The 17,755-nt window shown below is 37.9% G+C and overlaps 1 protein-coding gene across 1 annotated transcript; it reads left to right on the forward strand.

The window, feature by feature from the left end:
• Nucleotides 1–496: 496 nt before the first annotated feature.
• On the forward strand, nt 497–16,705 carry LOC105203804 (neuroendocrine convertase 2). The gene is made up of 12 exons (XM_026132960.2): nt 497–898; nt 6,731–6,832; nt 7,849–8,107; nt 8,664–8,701; nt 10,157–10,233; nt 10,521–10,785; nt 11,662–11,874; nt 12,116–12,216; nt 12,546–12,779; nt 12,964–13,128; nt 13,886–14,003; nt 14,353–16,705. Exons 1-12 carry the CDS (start codon nt 743–745, stop codon nt 14,518–14,520), a joined length of 1,896 nt encoding a protein of 631 aa, XP_025988745.1. The 5' UTR covers nt 497–742; the 3' UTR covers nt 14,521–16,705.
• Nucleotides 16,706–17,755: the final 1,050 nt, after the last annotated feature.

Genomic DNA, 17,755 nt, shown 5'->3' on the forward strand with positions numbered 1-17,755 from the left:
CCTTACCCTCTGGCGATCGTGTTTCGATTCATTTTCTCTTTGTTCCCTCATTCCACTAACCGAACGCACGTCGCGCGGTCCGAGAAAAAACGCGAGGCGAGATCATCCCGTCGAAAGAGAGAACTTCCCCTTGTTCTTCGCGAAGAAATTCGCGGCGTTTGCGCGTTAAACGTCGTTCCATCTCCTTCCTTCCCTCTCTTTTTCCCTCTCGTCCTCTCTCTCTCTCTCTCTCTCTTTCTTTTTCTTCTTCGCGCGATAGTCGCGTCTGTATCTAGACACGGTATCTCTCCACGTATACACCGCTCGGATGGCTTCAATGGGTCGCATCGCACATCCGCGTTACCAGCTCCTCCACTTCCTGTCGGACGGATTCGCCGCGGCGTTGTAGCGCCGAGTGGCGTGTTTCAACCCCCGCGGCCGCCGACGAGGGGAGGAAGGAGCTTTCTTTCTTTCTTCTTTGCCTCCTTTCCCCCCTTCTTCCTACGTCGTCCGCGCCACCGTGTGACTGGTAAACCGACTGCCACCCGCTATCGCCGCCACCTCCGCCACCGCCGTCACCGCCGCCGCCGCCGCCGTCTTCTCCTCCGTCGCTGCCGCCACCGCCACCGTCGCAGCCACCACGAAGATCGTAGTACCGTTGCGTACCTCGAGTAGCCGAGTACCTCGAGCGTCCAGTATCCCCGAACCCGCGAATGCGGAGTACGAGTACCTGGACGTACCTCGCCGGCCGCCTCTCGTCACGATGCTACTACTCGCGGTGATCGGGCTCCTCGTCCTCGCCGGCACGACCACCGCCGAGGTTTTTACCAACGCGTTCCTGGTGAAAATGCGGCAGCCAGCGGAGCGGCACATAGCCGATCGCGTGGCGACTAGGAACGGCTTCGTCAATCTTGGACCGGTAAGTTTGACTGCGAGATTTACCCCAGGACCCATCGATTCCTATCGGACGAGTACTTTCGGGGTGACGAAAAAAACGTTACCCTGGAGCACCATTGCTTGGAAATAGATATATATATATGTATAGCGCGTTCGCCAAGTAAGATTGAAGTTCCTCTCAGCTTCACATGTTTCCTCTTTCCTACTTCCCTCTCCCTTCTAGGTATCCGTTCTTTCTTCGTCACAGCTGGATACTTGAAGCTTACGTTCTCTCCAGAACTGAACTTCTTGCATGGTTGCATCTACTCCCTCTTTATTCTCACATTCGAGAGAAAAAGAGAAAAGGTAAATCGTGCGAGAAGTTCACTTCCGCGGGCTGTGAAAAAAAAGTCAAATTTGTTTTCGGACTCCGGAATTGCTTCGTTCCGAGGATAGGTTGTTAGACGAAACTCGAGGAAGCGAAAACTTTGGTCCATCGAGGGAAGAGGTCCAAGTGGATGGCAGATCACGCGGCGAGCGCGTAACGATCGCCTTCTTGAAGTCGCCCTCGCGTATGGCGTCTATTCGGGTCTAATTTGTTCTTTCTGCATTTCTGGTTCAGGTAGCGCCCCTCGTTCCCAGCTCGCCCCTGTCCCACGTCTGTAAACTTCGTCGTGTCATTGTCAGAACAGGCAACCATATTACGTACGGTTGAACTATCGGGTTCTCCAATAAATGTCACGAAAAAGAGATAACCGTGCATTGTAGCGCGACTACCTACACGCGCACTTGATTTGCAGTTGTTTGCAGTCCAATTATTAGCGAATATCGAAATGGATGTAACGAAAACCGTGTTCGACATAATTCCCGGCTCGTTTGATACTTTAATTAATTAGCGCGACGAGGTTGAAAGGATACGGGGATGGTTAGAGCGAAATAAATGTCCTTTTTATACTGCAGCGAGCGCTGAAACCGCAGGACCGAGCTGATTCCATTGCGGCACGGCTCAATTACTCCGCAACAGATTGCATTGTATTACCGTATTTTCCACTGTGCCGTCCGATTGATCGTTCATTGAATCCCATGCCAATTGATATCGTAACTCTATTACTTTCCAGTATTTTCAAATATTTTCTTTTGTATTTTTAAATATTTCAAATTAATAGCCACTCATACGAAAATTTAATATCGTATCATTTACTGCAAACGAGTATTAAATGCGCTGTTAACCTGTACTTTTAATACTCATTTTTACACACACACACACACACACACACACACACACACACGGATAGAACAATTTTACTATAATATCTATAAATTTAGATAGATACAAATCAGAAAATAATTTTATATTGGAGCATCAAAATAATTATGTGAGAGATTCAAGCAAGATGATACTGATGCAAAAAGTTTTGACAGTCTAACAATCAGCTTCAATGTTCAATATAAATTTTTTAATGGTTTAACATAATTACTTTCAGAGCTGTATTTCAATAAAATATTATTCTTTTCGCATAGGTAATTAATACAATTAATACTAAATTGATCAATTTCTGTAGCGACGGAAAATCGTTAAACAGATAGCTTTTAATTCTAAATTCGATTACTGCTTTTACATCAATTATTCTGTATAAAAATAACATATAAAAATCTTTCTCTCTCTCTTTTTTACAACATGTAAATAAAAAGCTAAAGCAACACACGCACAAGCAAATCGTATATCCATCGAAAATTTTCCAGCGATTAATTAATTCTCCAACTGCAAATAGAACAAGTCGCGGATATTTGCAGCAGAGGCAGAGCGCTTAAATTTTTAAGTGGAATAATCGATCGAAACGTTCGTATTCACGGCATCGTTCTCGTCGAGATCTAGACGAGACGGCGTATTTCTAAATAGTTTGCCAAGTTTAATTAAAAAGAGAGAGAGAGAGAGAGAGAGAGAGAGAGAGAATCTTGTTGTACCCTGTCGCTTGCGAGGGATTAAATATTTAATACGTTATATACCGACTCTGCAATACCACATTCGTCCGCAGTTTGATGTATTTAACTGATTGCGGGTTGATCGTGCCGCAACCACTAGCAAATTCGGTCGCTCTCATGCTACCCCTCTGCGTCTAATGCACCCCGAAAACTATGCAACGTTCCATAATTACAAATACATAATATTAAAGTCATTATTAATTATAAATGTATAATATAATATATAAAAAGTATATTACATTTTACTAATCAATTTTTGTGTAAAAAAAATACACAGAATTAGAAATTCTATCAATTTTCATACTTTTTATAATAATGTTTTTTTGTAATTAATTATTTTGCATTTGATTCTAAAAGCCTTTAGCAAGCAATTAGCATCTAATTAATGTCTCGCTAGAGACTTTTAAAGTCGCTGATTATAAATCTGTAATCAAAATTTCAAAATTTCAAATGTCAGATCCAATATAACGAATCAAAATGTCACTCGAAACTAACGAAATCTAGTATTTTATCCGCCATATTAAATTTTAAAAGTTTTATTACAGATTCGTAATCAGTGACTCCAAAAAACCGATCAAGGCGGGAAATTTCCAAGGGAATTGATTTCTTGTGGTCTTAGTCTTTAAAATGAGTCCAGAGAGAAATTGCTATCTTCATTTTCATGAAAGATACAAATTTTTGAAAGTACACAGAAAAAAAATAGTATCAAATTAATAATTCATTGTTTCATACATAAGCAAGATATAAAATTTTCCTGATAGAATTTATAATTTTAAACAAACATAATTTGCTTACACGAAGAAAAGAATTTTCTTTATGTAAGCAAAATTACTCGTATGTCTGTTTAAGATTATAAATTCTTCCAAGAAAATTTTATATTCTTGCTTATATATGAAACAATAAATTGTTGATTTAATAATAATTTTTTTCTGTGTATGTGCCACCAGGCACAAGAAGGTTAAATATCTCCACGTATAGTTTACATTCTGACACAAATACACATCTTGACTTATATAATGTCCAACCTAATTTTGTCACGTTTTCGTAGAGAAACATTTCACAACTGAATATTTTATCGGCTGCAACATTTTTATATTACACTCCTAAGTTTAAATACTTCGTGTACGAGAGCCCTCTCGGAACACTTCAGCATAGAGTAGCGTAGACAATCGAGTTCGCCTATAAAAAGAATATTACGGAGATAGAAGAGAATGAGAGGCTTAAACATTTCTCCAACAAACACTTTGTTTCCACGATGGAAAAGGTAAAACCGCGGTTTTACTCGATCACAAAAGCACCTCCGCGTTTCCTTTCCGCCGTCAAGTGGACGTACACTTTACGTTTACGAGCGGCAAAAGAAAGAAAATCCAAGTTGCGCGAGTAAGTTCGTTAATAATCGGCAGCAGGGAGCTGCGAGAGCACAGGAGGGTTGGCCGAGACATTTGTTTGAGCTTCTATTATTTATAGAGAGCCTCGATTTGCTGTAAGAACCGCCTTCTTAACTTATCGAGTGGAAGTTCTTAAATGAAGACTACCGCCATCGCGTTTCTTCACGGCTGAAACTTAAGTCTTTTTATTCTCCCAAGTTTCTCGCCGACGCGCATGTATCATAAAATTTTGTGGCAATGTGTAAATGAAGGGAACAAAGGTAATTGCGGTTTAACTGTGATTTTCTTTACGACGCGATTACGTCGAGAGTTGTTTAGACATGAATTCTCTCTTCTCTTTTTTTACTATGTTAATACAGGCGAGCTTGTCTAAATCAAACTTTTTTAACGCAAGCCTCCGTTGGCTAAGTTTAATTGAACTGTAGTAGCCTAGTCTGCATCGAAACGAGGTATAAAGTTACTCCGAGATCAATACCCGAGAAAATGGGGTTTGAAAAATCGCACGTGACTTCTCGGCGCACGTATACGAAGTTGTTAACGACGCGATCGAGAAGATAACCAGATGGCTTCACTTGCAGCAATATGCGAGTGTGAAAAAGTGCGGGATAAAATATTTTTAATATACATGTACAATACTTTGTTTTTCTTTTTAAATCAATATTGAAGTAAAATTTATGCGAATAAAATCGAATAAAAATTGATACTGCATGTCAAATTTAAATTTATTGCCTTTGGATTTTCATGTCGCTTCATTGTGATACAATCGCTGTCTCAACAATGATTTGCAAAGTATAAATAAAATAATACAAGTAATGAATACAAAGTATTCTCTCTCTATTGGAGAAAATAACCAGAAAATAAATAAAATTGTTGAATAAATGGTAAATAAAATGAAGGTAATAAAAATCTATCTCTATTTCTCTTAACGCAATATTGTACACATTTTTCCTTACATTTTCTTATCGTTGTTGACATGAGGTTTCGTTATCGATTTAAAATATATAAAAAAAAACATTGCAAACTCTTCGATTTGCTGACGCGAAAACTTTTTCTCGTGTAAACGAGTTTTACTCTCAATTATTTGTTTTCTTGTTACATAGAATCATTAGGTTTTCAGCTTATCATCGACAATCGACCACACGGCATTAGATAAACGTGTCGGATGCGGCTTTACCAATGTAGGGGGAATTGATGTCCTGTAAGCTCCATTTATCGGCGTAGTGACGTAGTTTCTTCCGATTAAAACTGTTTCCTGGCTGTCTCCTGCGATTAACCAACGTGGGACATGGAGGCTAAATTATCGTCCGGATCGATCGCCTCCATCGCGATGCGATTAATTCTACCAACCATGGCAGTGACTGATTTTATATTACGCTGCAAGCTTAGGTAGTCGTCTGACGCAATCGATCAAGGGGATCCTCTCGCGGCTTAACAAGTTGTCAAACAAGCTGTCATTGTCCTCTATTTCGCAGATTAATCGCAACATTAATTTCGTCGTGAGACGCGAGAATACATTAATAATAGTGACGTACGACATTTGAAAGCTTATGAAAGAAGAGAAGGAAAATTGTGTGCAGAACTGAGAAGTTCTCTTCAGAATGAAGAGAAAAATCCTGACAATCCTGACTTCCGTTCTCATTTTTTTTCCAGCTGCAATGCCCACAGATTGGCGACTATAAGCTGCAACGAGGATTTACATAAACAATGTCCGAGTCGAGACAAATCTCGCTTATAATAGTTCAAGGAACTAATTATTTTATCTCGACAACTTTGCATTATTTTCCACCCATTGTGAGCGTATTGAGTGATTAGAGACATGCATTAATATTTAGAAAAAAAACGACGTTCTTTTTACAATTTTTTATCTTTGTAAGTCTTGCTCTTTTCTTCCCTCCTGGCATTAAGTTCTTCTTGGATTTTCAATCTGTGTTAACGCATTAGTGTCGTCAGTCGTACATTCGGTTCTTCTCAATTCTTCCCGACGAGCGAAATTAATGGTATTCTCGTCAAGAAAGAAAGAAGAGGATTTTATATAATATATCTATAAATAAAATGACGTGTACATAAAATAAACATTGTATTGAACTATTACAATACATTTCTTTATACAATATAAAAGAGAGTTGCAACTGTGAAAAACTACATAATAATTGTAAAATTAATGAACAGAATTGTGTGAATGTTATATTCACTTGATACACACAAGTGAATCAGATGTTTTATTCTTTCTATAAATTATATCTCATAAATTCTATAAATTATATAATTGAAATTTCACACTGAAATAGAATATAACGTAGAAGAATATAACGTAGGATTTCTTTCTATTTGTAGTACGCGAGATATCCTTTTAGAATGAAAAAGAAAATGATGAAAATATTGATTTAATTAGTTTTAAAAGCCACAACTTGTTCTTCATTTATTCCGAAAGGAATTGAACTTATTAGAAGATTCGTGCGTTCTTATCAGGGCACGAGGAATAAAAGTAACAAAATCTTTTCAAGATATTGGGCAGCCAGACGGAGTATCATTTCGTACATACAGCCTTGCCGCACCGAAGCAAACGGTCTGTGTTACAGACGCGAAAATTAAAGGTCGACCCTCTGGTAAGTTGATAACATCTCCTTTGCGTGGTCGCGCCTACGTTACAATTATCACCGCAAAGAAAAAAAATGGAAGTTATTAAAATGCTAATACAGCCGACTGACGGTCAGATTGTTTTAGTTTTATTTATTTTTTTTTTATTCTGAAAAGAATTAAACTTGGATGAGTTTTGTATGTTAACTGAACATAAAGGTGCATCTAGAAGTCCGTTTCTTTATAATATTTACAACACAATTATTAACTTTTATCACTTTAAATTGTTTGTCGAAAACGAATAGTGATTAAATGTTTCAACCTCATTAAATGTTTCAATTCAATTGGCATGTTTAATGTGTAATCATCAATTTGTATCTTTAATTTAATTTTGTAGTTTTAATCTTGTAGTTTGTCTTTTCACACGTTTACTAAAAACCAAAGTGCATTTAAAAATTCATTTCTTTGCAATACCTACAATTAGAATGTAAAGTCATTAACCCTTTGCGCTTCAAATTATTTGTCGAGAACAAGTAGTGATTAAATATTTCGTTCTTAATTTAGCTCGCGATCTCAATGTGCTACGAATAGTGTGTATATTTATTTAGGGAAACCCCGTTTTGTGTATTATTACGAGAGTTCAAAACGTTTTTCTCGCTGTAATCAAGCATCGTTTCAAACGTTTGGAGAACAATGCGGAGAATTGCCGAGAAGCAATCGCGTGGAAATCCATCTCGACGTAGAGCGAGAGGTTAACACTGAAAAAAAATTTGTCGAAGAACTAATTAAATATCTAGTCCGATGCATTCAACTGAATATTGAATTGGTTAATTAATTCTTGATTAAAAAATTTTATTTATATGAATGAATGTATCTTTTTCGTACAATAATTGTTGAATCAACCCAATTTAATTGAACGTATCCGGCTAAATATTTGTCAGAAATTAATTTGTCAAAAATTTTTTTTCTGTATATAAGAGATGTTCGGTACCTCCCCTTCTCGTATTTAAGAAGGATGACGTAAAAGGGATCGAATTAAATTTAGGTGGCCACGGCGATACAGCAGGCCGGTTTCAGGAGAGTGAAGAGGGGCTACAAGCCCCTGAGCGTGGACAATCTCGTGCCGTTGCATGAAATTAAAAATCCCGCTAACAAGGACCCGACAGATCCCTTCTTCAAGTACCAATGGTATCTGAAGAACGTTGGACAGAACGGCGGCAAACCGAAGCTGGATCTGAACGTCGAGGCTGCCTGGGCACAGGGCGTCACAGGGAAGAACGTGACGACAGCTATTATGGACGACGGTACGTGAGAGAATATTTTACTTTCTCCTCACTTTCCCAATTTTTTTTTCTTTTTTCTCTCGGATGAATCTCCGGACCGTTCTGAAGTCAAAACGGCGTTAAATTACATGCGCCCTCGAGTGCAGTTTGAGGGAACTGGCGGGCTTTGAATCGATATTGCGTCGAGAGGGTAGCGCGAGAGTTACGCAACGCTCGCTCTCTCGTTTCACAGAGAGAGAGAGAGAGAGAGATGTAGGGGAAAGATGTATATTTATGATATATTTTCTAGAGTATATATATAAATATATAGTAGCTGTATAATTTTGACGAATACAGCTACGACAGCATAACAAGATTGTCCAATCAAGTCTTTTAAATACCGACCGCTTTTCGTTAACAAGGGAGCGAAATTACCATTTTGCTGTGATCCTCTTACTCAGCCTTATTGCCTCCCTTTTCGTGAAACTTATTATTTACGATGTACAACACGCGTTGCACGTGGCGGCGTGGCGCATACGTCACACCGCCGACACAAAATCCATACGTATGTATTAATAATGACACTGTTCTATTACAGGTGTTGATTACATGCACCCGGATCTTAAATATAATTACGTAAGCATATTTATTATAAGTATTGGTTACAATATCCTGTACACACACGATCCGATAATTTTGTCCTGCAAATTTCTTTTCTTCGAAAAGCTAAAAGCACCGTAACTGGTTACAACGATCTGTATAATTTTTTTAAATAAATAACTATACCAATACTGTGTAGAAATATAAAAGTGTGTACATGTGTTATTAAATATTTTTTTATACTTGTAAATTGTAATAAAAATTAATTCAGAAGTGTTGTGACCCAACACGAAGAGAAGGCCTTAAAAAACGACGTGTGCACAGAATATTAAAAATTTATATTAATATATCAGTGTGAAAAGAGTCTTTTTTCACCGAGAATTTTAAATAAAATCCTTTCTAAATAAAATCTGCAGTTAGAAATTTTTAAAGAATAAAAAACCATTATCTTGTAAAGACATAGACTACTTTAACAAAAATATTCTTTACAATTGCAATTTTATTTTCAAGTTTATTTTGATAAATATAATAAACTCTTCTCGCACCAGTCTAATCGAAGTTAATAAATCAATATAATATCTCTTCAAACGACGATGAAAAAAGCTTTCGTGTTTACAACGTTTCACTAACGTGAAAATGATGCATTCAACATACTTCAGGACAATACAATATTTTCACCGCGACAAATCTGCGAGTATATAATTTCATTTTAATGCATGTTAAAAGTATGTTATAGTAAATAGAATATTTCGCGCGAATATTCTCTCCATACTTCCGCACGAATGCCATTCTTGGCGCATCTCCCACAGAAGTGCGTCAGGAATTTCAAATCCCAGAGAGAACGAGTCTTTGAATGCGGGTAGAGAAGAGTAATCGCTTACAGTACTCAAACGAGAGAGATGAAAATCTGGAGATTTTAGTTCTCTTCGTTAAAGTCAATGATTAACAAAGCTTTGTTATCAAGCTGTACCTTTTTACATCATTTTCCTAATTAAAGAGATTTTAGCTACAATAGCTATAAAGTTGTTGACGTTGCAGGCTTTTTAAGTTTAATTTTTTTTTCCCAATTAATAATAAAAAAGTTTAGACATAAATATCCTGAAATAAACTTGGTATAAAAATTTATTGGATGTTTATTAGTGTATGAAAAAATTTGATTTAATTCTTAATGCTATTGTCCTGTCAAATAAGTTCTACAAAACGTAATTTTTTGCACAAAAAAATTAAGAGCGCACAAAAAATTAGATAATTTTTAAGTAAAAGAATTGTGCTGAAAAATGTTGTACACAGATACTCAAACGTGACGATCTAGAAAAATCTGTGGATTTTACATTTTATATTTTTGACAATGCTTCGAGATGTAAAACATATGCTTCTAGAGCAGCGCATAATTCAATAACAATTTCGTGTGTCCTGAGCAAAACTGTAAATACTCGCCATTACTTGTATTAATTAATTTATAAATCACTAAAGCCGACGTTCCTTTTTCAGAACGCGAAAGCCTCTTACGACTTCAGCAGCAACGATCCTTTTCCGTATCCGAGGTACACCGACGACTGGTTTAACAGGTAAGGGCAAATATCTTATATTTAAGAAGAAAATTATTCTCTCTCGAGGGAGACTAGACGGAGGGAAAGTTAATCAAGCCGGAATCAAAGAAGTAGATAAACTAGTCGGGGTGAGGGTGGAGCGAGCGGCTCTTACCCGAGGGCGTGGAGACAAAGGCGCACTCGTGTTTGAAAGTAAAACAAAGGCGCGTCCTACATCCGTGCGTGAATCGGCAAACCTTCCTCCGCGCCGATAATAACCAGAACCCAGAAAACCTAAAGCTTTAACGGTCTTTTGTCACGGGAAGCCACGGCACGAGGTGCGCCGGGGAGGTCGCAGCTGCGCGCGACAACGAGGTGTGCGGCGTCGGGGTGGCGTACGACTCGATGATCGCCGGGATCCGGATGCTGGACCAGCCCTACATGACCGATCTGATCGAGGCGAACAGCATGGGTCACGAACCCCATCTCATAGACATTTACAGCGCCTCCTGGGGACCCACGGACGACGGGAAGACGGTAGACGGGCCGCGTAATGCCACCATGAGGGCCATCGTGCGCGGCGTTAATGAGGTACAACCTGCATGATTGCTCGCACGTTCGATACTATTACACTGATCAATAGAATCACTGATTAATAGAATCCCAGCAAACGAATACAAATTGACATGAATTAAAAATTGTAATTTATTTTAATTTTTCCAAGTTTGCGTTTTAAAGTCCCAGAGTATTTTTGGATTCAAATGGACTTAAATGAATTGAAATACGAAAAGCGCTATTTATTATTTGAAATTTGAATGAATTCGCGTCTCCATTATATTGCTTTTGGATTCAAATAGATTTGAAAAATCTGAAACACGAATTTGAGAATGTCAAAGTGAATTTATTTCTATCCATTTTGATTCATTTTTGTTTCCTGGGATCACCTTTAACACGATAAAATCATTATCAGAAAGCTTTTTGCTATCAATTTTTAAACGAATCAGAAGAGACTATGACTAGAATAATCTTCTATATAAATAAAAATGTAAATGTTTATTTGTTCAAAATCTTAAATCTCCAAAAGTTCTTCAACGAATGCTTTGAAATTTTGACACAACGTTGCATTCGAGAATATGCGCGTGTTTTTATATAAAAATTGTATACCCGCAAAAATTGTATACTGCGCTTTTTCTTTTCTTACTTTACCATTTAACCAGACTGGGTCACGGTAACACGTAGCTGGGCACAGCTAGTGACGAATAAATTACTCTATCTTTCAATCCAATTTTTTTTCAATTCTTCTTCCAAATTGCTAACGAATCAGAATTATTTACGAACAAGTGTGCCGAAGATAATGACATTTAACTTTTAGTCTGTTTTTGAAAGAAAGCATTGAACAAAAAAAAAAGAAAAGATTGCATTGTGCGCGCGATTCATATCGCTGGTTTGTTCGTGTGTTCCCATTAGGGCAGAAACGGGTTGGGTAATATCTACGTTTGGGCGTCTGGGGACGGTGGAGAAGAAGACGACTGTAATTGTGATGGATACGCCGCGAGTATGTGGACCATCAGCATCAACAGTGCCATCAACGATGGACAGAACGCGCATTACGACGAGAGCTGCTCTAGCACGTTGGCTTCCACCTTTAGCAACGGAGCCAAGGATCCTAATACGGGGGTGGTGAGTGATATTGTCAAGGGTCGGTGAGAGGATTATCCTATCCCTTCAGGGCGATTTTGTTTGAAGAGAGGAACTTTGGTACACAAGAAGTATTTTATTTACCGCACCGAATGAAGAAAATACACTCTCATTGAATCATTTATTTCCAAAAAGATTATCTCTTCAAACGAGTATTTTATTATTAATATATATATACTTATAGTTTATTTACTTTTATTTATTTTTATTTATTTTCTTACAGGCTACTACAGATTTGTATGGAAAATGCACGACGACTCACAGCGGAACGTCCGCCGCTGCACCGGAAGCCGCGGGAGTGTTTGCGCTTGCTCTTGAAGCCAAGTGAGTGTACTTTCTTTTTTTAGCCTTTAGACCTTCGTTAACTTTGGCACAGAATGTTAAATTTGTATTAATTATCAAACTTATAATTAAAATGTTAATTAAATTATTGAATACAAATGGCGAGAATTTCCATGAATTTTAATATGTTTTTATACAACATATCAAAATAATATTTTCACAAATTTACTGCGTGCGTAAGTCTCGGAAAAATTTTATGTGGGTGTGTCATCAAACTGTCAATGACATATACAGACCTAACAAAAAGTTTTCTCTAACGCCGTTAACTCAGTGCTGTAAATTGTAAGTAAGGGTTCTCGTTATTTCTCTAGCCCGAAACTGACCTGGAGAGACATTCAACACTTGACCGTCCTAACTTCGAAAAGAAATTCTCTGTTTGACGCGAAGGATAGATTTCATTGGACCATGAACGGCGTTGGGCTCGAATTCAATCATCTATTCGGGTACGGCGTCTTGGACGCGGGCGCTATGGTAGCCCTAGCTAAAAAGTGGAAGACGGTACCGCCGAGATATCACTGCGAGGCTGGTTCCACGTTCGAAAAGCAGTAAGTAACCGTTGCAAGTTGAACTATCAGAAACAATTTCGATGTGAACCGATCTGAACGGAATCAGAGGGGTAAACCAAACGTTTCCGCGATGTTAACGACAGATTCCCCGAACGATTAGGAATCGACTCTTTTTCCCTTAAACTAAATTCGTTTTTTTGAGCCGTTCTTTTTTATCTTTCAGGAAAGTCACGAGCGATCGATCCATTCTCGTGAAGATTAAAACCGACGCGTGCGCCGGCACGGAGTACGCCGTCAATTATTTGGAGCACGTGCAAGCCGTCATTTCCGTGAATGCAACCCGGCGCGGTGACCTCGAGCTGTTCCTCACGTCCCCGATGGGTACCAGGTACGACGGACGTATTCCCGATCTGAATCTTTCATCGGAATAAAACGAAAAGATAAAATTGATTTCGCTCGTTTGTTACAAGCTATAAATTTAACGCGAGCCCAAGAACGTGCGATGTCTTCAACACTTTTTCCCTCTTTCTCATTTACGTGTAGTTCAACTTTTCTTCTTGAGGAAAAGTGTTCCAATAAATTAATTACTGTATTATTATTTATTGATACAGCTAATTGAAATACTTTTTTTCAAGGACCGTAGTTTATTAGAGGTGTGCGGGTCTTCGAAACTACGAGCTTTTCCGGGATTTTTCTTTCGGGATCAGGTCGGGACCCGAAAGTTTGTAAAGTTCGGGTACCCAAAATTGAGTCGGGTCCAAAAATCCTGTCGGAAAACCCGAAACAAAATTTTGTAAATTTTGAATACTTGGATCTAAAATCGGGTCAAGAAGCGGGCAATAAATTTAAATACCTTATACACTGATGTGAGAAAAAATTACTAAATAATTACTAAATACGGGTATACTCGTGAGTTTTGGGTACCCGAACTTTACAAACTCTTGGGTCTCGACTCGATCCTGAAAAAAATTCCCGACCCGACCCGAATCGGAAATCTCGGGTACCCACACACTCTACCCACACACTCCTATAGTTTATCCCTTCAACAAGCAGACTCATACTTTTCTTCTTTTATTTCCCCGACAAGTCGCTCCTTTTTCTTATCCAATCGGTTCTATAAATAAATAAATCCCCGTCATTTTCAGATCTATGATCTTGAGTCGCAGAGTAAACGATGACGATCACAGGGACGGGTTCACCAAGTGGCCATTTATGACGACGCACACGTGGGGAGAATACCCTCAGGGAACTTGGTTGCTAGAGGTAAATTTCGTTCGCACGTGTCTTCTCTCGCGCGAATTTCGTTACGCGTATTTGTCCATTTGCGCACGCAGGACAATGCAACTCGATATGAACTAGAGCTATCAAGTTGGTGAATTATCCCCTAAATGTAGGTTTTGTTGTTATCGCGGGAAATTTTTTAAATGGCTAAAAAGATTAGGAGAATCTTTAGAGGAGGAAAAAATGTAAAGATCTATAAAATTTTTATCCTCCATAATAATAATAATTAACAAAGCCCCAAATTTGGGGTTTTATTAATTTTCCCCCAAATTTGGAGAAAAATCCTCGAAATTCCTGGCAACTCTGATTCTGAATATCGGCGGTCCTCTAGGTGAGCTTCAACTCTCAAAAGCCTCAGCACGGATGGCTGAAGGAATGGACGCTGATGCTCCACGGTACCAGGGAACCACCATACACGGGACTGTCGACGGCGGACCCTCACTCCAAGCTGGCGATTGTCAAGAAGGCCCACGAGGAGCGGAGATTCAGCGCGATCTAACGATATCGATGACCACGGTCCACGCGATTATCGCCGATTTCAGCGAAGCAAATAGGAATATTCCGATCGGAAGATGTTTACGCGATCGCTCCCTTTCCGCTTTCTTGATTTTCGCGCCGCGCAGCATGGGGAATGTGTCTCGAATTTTTTCAGATTCGGTTGCGCGCCGATCGCATCGCCCGTGCCAATATCTCTATATCGCCATTCGTTACTCCAGCGCGCGTTGACTTGTATTCGCATTCGCAGAATCATCGCAGAGAAGCCAAGCCTCGGTACTTTTCATTGTACGTCACGTTTGCCGAATCACTCTCTATAATTATGATGTCAAATATATATAATTACACGTGTCACATTATTTGTGACAAAGTTTGTATCGCGCGTTAAGAATCTACGTATCTTTTATACAATTTTCAGCATGCACCTCAGATTTTTTTTTCTAAACGCCCGGTTACCAAAGAGAAATTAAATATCATTAGCATCTAGCTTAAATAAAAGGATAGTACCTTTCTGGGGAAATTTTGGTTAAATGAAGTGTATATCTTTTATAAAATTAACTATTTATTGTACTATATTAATTTCTGACGCGTCTTTGAACGAGTCTTCGTTATAATGAAGGTAGAGCATCGAACGGAAGAAATTGCGATAAAAATTAATTCGCGCGTGGGCGGTGATAAGAAAAAAATATGATGTATAATGTTATAATCGCCGCTATAATCAATCCGATGCTTATCACCTATTATTTTTAATAAGTGTTGTTATTATTATTGTTATTAGTGCTACGCTTACGAGCGACATGCGACGCAATTGTCGTCAAGTTATCATTTTGTTGAAAATTGTGTGTCCGCGTTTGACAGTTTTCCGAAGAGTTCTCAAGTTGACGATCGAAACTTGACGATTAGGGGAACAAGAAGGTGAATAAGAAAGGAAATTTACTATGTATTACTCCAATAGAGGAATAAAAATTACTCTTCTGAGCGGTAAACTCGTGGCATTTTAGCGTTTAACGGGCGTTATCGAATCGATAGCGTTTGTGAAAGAGTATCCCGGGAACAAGAGTTTCGCGCAATCACCGTCGTCCTCGCGGCTCGATCACTCGGGTCCACCGATAAACTCTCAATTTCTTTTTAATTTAATAAATTCGATGGTGCAGGCAAATCGGATTTGCCAAAGGAAGTGATTATTTACGAAATTATTTTTTAAAACCTAACGAATCAACATCTTTCTTCCACTCTCTGTCGAATTATTTCATCATTTAATTTGGGTAAATTTAATTTAGAAAAAGTCTTATCCGTATCTCTCTTCTCTCTTTTTTTTCTAATTGTCTATTTATTAAATTAATTAATACGTTGCGCAGAAATATATTGTATTTATTTGACGACGCAAAATATATTGTATTTCTTCAGCGCGCGGTGTGTGCAATAATGAACGTAATTGAAAATCTATTCTTATTTGTACAATTTAACGGGAACGACAGGGAGGGATACGCGAGGACGTCCGTGAGGGACACGAAAACGCGAAATACGGATGCTAAAAAATCCGCATGTGTAGATGATGTACCTTAGAAACGTAGAGACCAGAGAGTTTGAACATTACATTAAATTATATGAATATAAATGCATATATAAATAAGATATGTGTACATGTGTATAGGTATTATGTACGTGTAGGTTGTCCCTGGGAAAAACGGCTTTTCCGAAATAATTTCAAGACGCACATCTCGATGTGGAAATGCCGAGGCTTTTGAAATGAGGAAGCGATCGCAGCTAGCCGGACGTGGTGGCTAAAGTACGAGTTGGCCCTCATCGCTTCATCGTAGAAGCGACGTAGCTTCGTGCATCGAGATCTCCCCCGTTTTCGAATTATCCCAAGAGTCCGCTGTTACGCAGTGACACGCAATCGCGATGGGGCACCCTGCGTATACATATATACATATCTCTCACATATATCTTATATACAGAGTGAGACGTCTAATTTTGCGACCTAGACGATCTCTATTGTTCAAGGCGCTTTTCGATAACAGCAGAGACAAACTGACAATGAGACACGAATTAGAGAGTATTGCTCCGCCCTGTATATTTTATATATGTACGTCTTATTACATATATCTTGCAGTTGAAATGGATTTAACCAACTTTATTGTGTATACGTTATAGGTGGATGAATAAAATCTGTATTTTTTGGCTGGCATCGTTTTTATCTAATGTACCTTCAATGCTACAATCTATCAGCGTCTTTCTATCATCGTTTCTCTGTGCACGCAGAAAAATATTATTCTAGTACTAAAAAAACAGAGGTTGTTCAATTTTGGTTTTCTCTTTTAAGTACAGTTACTCTTGCAAAGAATATTTCCTTGATATTATTCCTAAAATACATTTATTGTTTATTTGCAGCAAATAATATGTTTATTTAAAATAAACATCCATGTATACACAAAAAAATGTAAATTTATATATGTATATAAATTTGTCATAAGATCATTGTATCAAATATATTTATTCAGAATATATTCTGATCAATAAAAAAAATATCGAATTATAACAAATTGATTTGCTTATCTCATTCTGACTTTTCTTTGATAAAATTTTATATTTTTTAGAAAAGTATAAATTCTTTTTCTGAATATATAATAACGAGTTTTTCTCTATTTGTGATGATATTTTTAGACAATTATCAAGAAAATATTCTTTGTTAAAAATAACCGTTTTACTTATTTATAAAAAGTAAATTGTGTATCGTTTCTCCTAATAACAGTAGAATTGATATTTTCGGGGTCTTATTACCTCCGTTACAAAGTAACTTCGTTTTAAAATAATTTTGACTAAATTAACTTCTTAGTCGACGATCAATTCAATCTACGTAATTACTCACGATAAAATTTCTAATCATATATAATTCGTTGTCCCTGATCTCTAATCTCGCTTTACAAACGAAACGACAAAAACTAATGATTTTATTCACGTTACAACATTATTTCAGTAATTAATCGATCGAGATAATTGGAGTTTGTCCGAAGGTCGTCCTCAGTCTTGCACTGAGGTGAAGCGGGAACGCGATATGTTTACCGATTAATTAAATTTTTATAATCAGATTTCGGTAATTAAATTTCTAGTGGAGACAGATTTCGCGATGCGATCTGTTACGTTCCTTTAAAAGTTGTTTAAACACGCGGGAAGAGTTTAGAGACAAAAAGAAGATACATGTAGAAGAAGAAAAAGCAGCGGGACGATTGCGGGGC

The sequence above is a fragment of the Solenopsis invicta genome, chromosome 16 (assembly GCF_016802725.1).
Source record: "Solenopsis invicta isolate M01_SB chromosome 16, UNIL_Sinv_3.0, whole genome shotgun sequence".
Lineage (NCBI taxonomy): Eukaryota > Metazoa > Arthropoda > Insecta > Hymenoptera > Formicidae > Solenopsis > Solenopsis invicta.